The 4288-nt window shown below is 34.9% G+C and overlaps 1 protein-coding gene across 1 annotated transcript; it reads left to right on the forward strand.

Moving 5' to 3' along the window:
- The first annotated feature begins 1768 nt into the window (after positions 1 to 1768).
- LOC142612051 (protein FAR1-RELATED SEQUENCE 5-like) lies at positions 1769 to 2598 on the forward strand. Its single transcript, XM_075784183.1, has 2 exons — positions 1769 to 2248; positions 2413 to 2598. Exons 1-2 carry the CDS (start codon positions 1769 to 1771, stop codon positions 2596 to 2598), a joined length of 666 nt encoding a protein of 221 aa, XP_075640298.1.
- The last annotated feature ends 1690 nt before the right edge of the window (positions 2599 to 4288 follow it).

Genomic DNA, 4288 nt, shown 5'->3' on the forward strand with positions numbered 1-4288 from the left:
TTATGGCAGCACAGCCACTGGTGAAACGAGGAATGAGATGGCAAGTGGGAGATGGTACACAGATTAAGGTCTGGAAGGACAAATGGATCCCAAGTCCACAAACATACAAGGTTATTATGCCGGAAAGGGTGCCGGGACAAATACTGTGGGTTAGTGACCTTATTGATGAGGAGTGCAAGGATTGGAAGAGGGACCTAGTCAACCAATGCTTTCTACCACAGGATATAGATGCTATCCTAAGTATTCCGTTAAGTGCCACTGGAGCAAGGGATAGAGTGATATGGGTTGAGAACAAGAACGGACGATTCACAGTTAAAAGTGCATATAGACTAGCACAAGAGGGACATTGGGACATTGTGATGGCAGAAGGTTTGAACCAATCACCAATAAAATAGACTTGGAAGAGGTTATGGCAGATGAATGTGCCAAACAAGGTCAAACATTTTGCATGGAAAGCTTGTAGAAACATCCTAACCACCAAAGAAAATTTACGGAGGAGAAATATCACTAAAGACAACACATGTGAGCTTTGTGGAGAGCAGGTGGAGACCATAGCCCATTTACTTTGGTTCTGTGAACATGCAAAAGAGGTGTGGAGATCATGCAAACTCTCCTTCCCACTTGACTTTCAACCTATGTGGGACTTTATGGACATGTTATGGCTCCTTCAGAAGTGGGAGGAGACACGGCCAGGAATTTTGGAGCGGACAAAGTACAAAACGGTGATGTGAGGGAAAAGTGAAACAGAGGTGTATCACGTTCAAAGCTTAACAAATTTTAACCAAAAAAAAGCTTCACAGAAGGTTCAGAGAACAAGTGAAATAGTGATATGAGGTATATCACGTTCAAAGCTTTTAGGAGGGAAAAGTGAAACAGAGGTATATCACGTTCAAAGCTTCACAGATTTTAACCAGAGAAAAAAAAAAAAAAAAGGTTCAGAGAACAAGTTTAGAGATAGCTCTGTTTCTATCTTGCCAAAACAGAGGTATATCCGTAATACTTGTTTATGCTTATCTTATTTGATGTTTGATCATTTTTCTGCATTTATATTGTTGTCTTGGTGAGTTTATGTTGTTGTTTTGGTGGCTGGATGCAAGTTAGAGTTTATCTGAATTTTTCATTTAATTTTTTGAGATAAAGATTGAATCTTTATAATGGCTAGATGATTCTTGGAGTCCATCTCATTTTTCTACATTTATATTGTTGTCTTGGTGAGTTTATATTGTTGTTTTGATGGTTAGATGCAAGTTAGAGTGTATCTGAACTTTTATTTTTAATTTTTTGAGATAAAGATTGAATCTTTACTCTGTCTCATTTATTTATATCAGCTTTGTTTTGAAAACAAATGATAGGTGAAAGTTATAATAAATTTATGGTCAATTTTCTCTAGGGATAATGATGGGAATACATGTTCTTTCTAATGTGCCCATGGAATCTACCCCATTTGAAGGGATGGAGTTTGAAGCAAATGAGATTGCATATGATTTTTATAATGAATATGGCAGAAAGGCTGGTTTTAGTATTAGAAAAGAGTATGTAAATAAATGTAAAAAGACTGGAGTGGTTACTTCAAGGAGATTTGTGTGCACGAAAGAGGGAGTTCGAGGCAAAGACAAGAGAGCTCAGAATATAAAGAATCCAAGAGCGAAAACAAGATGTGGTTGTGAAGCATATTTGGTTATTATACTTAATCGAGATAGTAAAAATATGTGGTGAATGATTTTTTTGCTAACATAACCACTACCTCCACCTCCCATCAACTGTGCACATGATGCCATCACAACGGAAAGTGGTTGCAACTCATGCTATTGAAATTGATTTGGCACATGAATTGGGATTAAGATTAAAGCAATCTTATGAGTTTTTTAGTAAGCAAGTTGGTGGATATGATAATCTTGGTTTTACCAAGCAAGATCATAAAAACTATTTACGCACTAAGCGACAGAGAGACATGGAGCATGGGGAAGCTGCTAGCTTGGGAAGATATTTCAGTCGTCAACTTAAGGAAAATCCTTCATATTATTTCACTACTCAATTGGACTGTGAAGAGTTGATTACTAATATCTTTTGGGCCGATGCAAGAATGATCATTGACTATAGCCACTTTGGTGATGTAATAACGTTTGATACAACGTATAGTACAAATAGAGATGCAAGGCCACTTGGAGTATTTTTGGGTCTCAATCACCATAAAGAAACTGCTGTATTTGGAGGTGCACTTTTATATAATGAAACAATTGAATCTTTTGTATGGTTATTTGAGACCTTCTTAGAAGCAATGTCTAAAAAGAAGCAATGTCTAAAAAGAAGCCAATCACTATTTTCACAAATCAAGATGCAGCAATGTCAACTGCAATAAAAGTAGTCATGCCTAAGACATATCACGCATTGTGTAGTTGGCATATGTTGCAGAATGTTGAGAAATACTTGGGTCATTTACTCAAAAATGAGTCTCAATTTAACGATGATTTCTTAGCATGTATCTATGAGTATGATGGTGAAGATAAGTTTCTTATTGCTTGGGATGAAATGCTGGATAAGTACGATGTTCATGAAAATAAATGGCTAATTGATCTATTTAAATTGAAGGAAAAATGAGCCCAAGCATATGTTAAGAGAACTTTCACTGCTGGAATGAAGATAACCCAGCTTAGTGAGAGTTTCAATGCTGACTTGAAGGATTGCTTGCGTACTGATCTCAATATAGTAGAGTTTTTCACTCATTTTGAAAGAGTTGTCGATCAAAAGAGGAATAAGGAGTTAGAAGCAGAATACAACTCTAGACATAAATTGAAGCTCAAAAGCTCTCCTATGCTTAACCAAGTAGCAACAGTGTACACGCCTACGTTATTTGATTTATTTCAGACAGAAGTTGAAGAGGTAATGGCACTTTCCATCCTAGAACGCAATGTGAGTCAAACACATAGTTATGTGGTTGGAGTTTTCAATCAATATGGAAAATATGAAGTCATGTGGAATCCATTAGATGAGACTCTATCTTGTAGTTGCAGAAAGGTTGAGTCATTTGGTATTTTATGTAGGCATGGTTTGAAAGTTCTTGATGTATTGGATATCAAGTTGATTCCTAATAGATATATCATGAAGAGATGGAGAAGAGATGCAAAAGATGGAAACGGAAAAAATTGCACAACACATTACATTAAGCCGAATACTCGACTGGAATATGTAGATCGGTATCGAGATTTATGTCCAAAATATATTCAATTGGTGAATGAGGCATGTGAAACTAAAGAAGGCCATAATATTCTAAGCTTAGCAATTGCATATTTGAAAAAAAAAAAAAAAACTTTGTGACCTTAGGAATTGCAAAGCTAATGTAGAAGAAGACATCATTAGGCCTTCCACCGATTTTGCAGACAAAGAAGATCAATTATGTACTTCGATTACGATTGTACCAAAAGGGATAAAGAAAAGGGAGATTTATCATAATAAAAAGCGTAGGACGAAATCATGGATAGAAAAGATGTTGAAACCAAAGGAAGGCACATCAAAAAAGCAAACAAAGAAAAGAAAAGTGCAGGAGGTAATCTTATAAATTATCCTTATTTTCACCATTCTATTTTATTTTTACACATTAATATAGTATACTACTATTATTGCTAAACTAGTACAATTTTTACAGGAAATTAATATAGTATACTACTATTATTGCTAAACTAGTACAATTTTTACAGGAAATATATGCACATGATATTACGGCACAAAAGAAAACTGAGGATATCTCTTCTGGAAATATTATTAGTTTTACACAACTTTTAATGGTAAAGATATTTACAATTATATATTTTACTTAGATATTAATAATAGTTTAGATGCATGATTTGATAATTTTAATGTTAAGCTTGTGATATGGGTAATGTGTAATTGGTTTTTTTGTAGTCGGCTTCTACAAGTTCTGTATCACATCAAGGAGGCTCATCAGCAAGTGTTGCATTAGCATCACATTTAGAGAGTATATCAAATGTTGTAAGATCTAACGATAAAATTAATGGTGTAGGAGGTCTCTTGACTCAAGGAAGTTGTGCAAGTGGAGGTCTCTTGACTCAAGAAAGTGTTACAAGTGGATGGAATGAGATGGTTCATAAAGTTAAGCTATTTTTCTAGTTTAGGATCATGTTTTATAATCTATGACACATGTTGAGATTAAGTGCTCTTGTTTTGTAATTTTTCTAGTTTAGGATTGAAGTTTTGATGGTCCAAAGTTTAGGACTGGAGTTTTGCAATTTTCTTACTTTAAGATTGAAGTTATGATGATCCATAAATTTCC

Source organism: Castanea sativa, chromosome 10 (assembly GCF_040712315.1).
Source record: "Castanea sativa cultivar Marrone di Chiusa Pesio chromosome 10, ASM4071231v1".
NCBI lineage: Eukaryota > Viridiplantae > Streptophyta > Magnoliopsida > Fagales > Fagaceae > Castanea > Castanea sativa.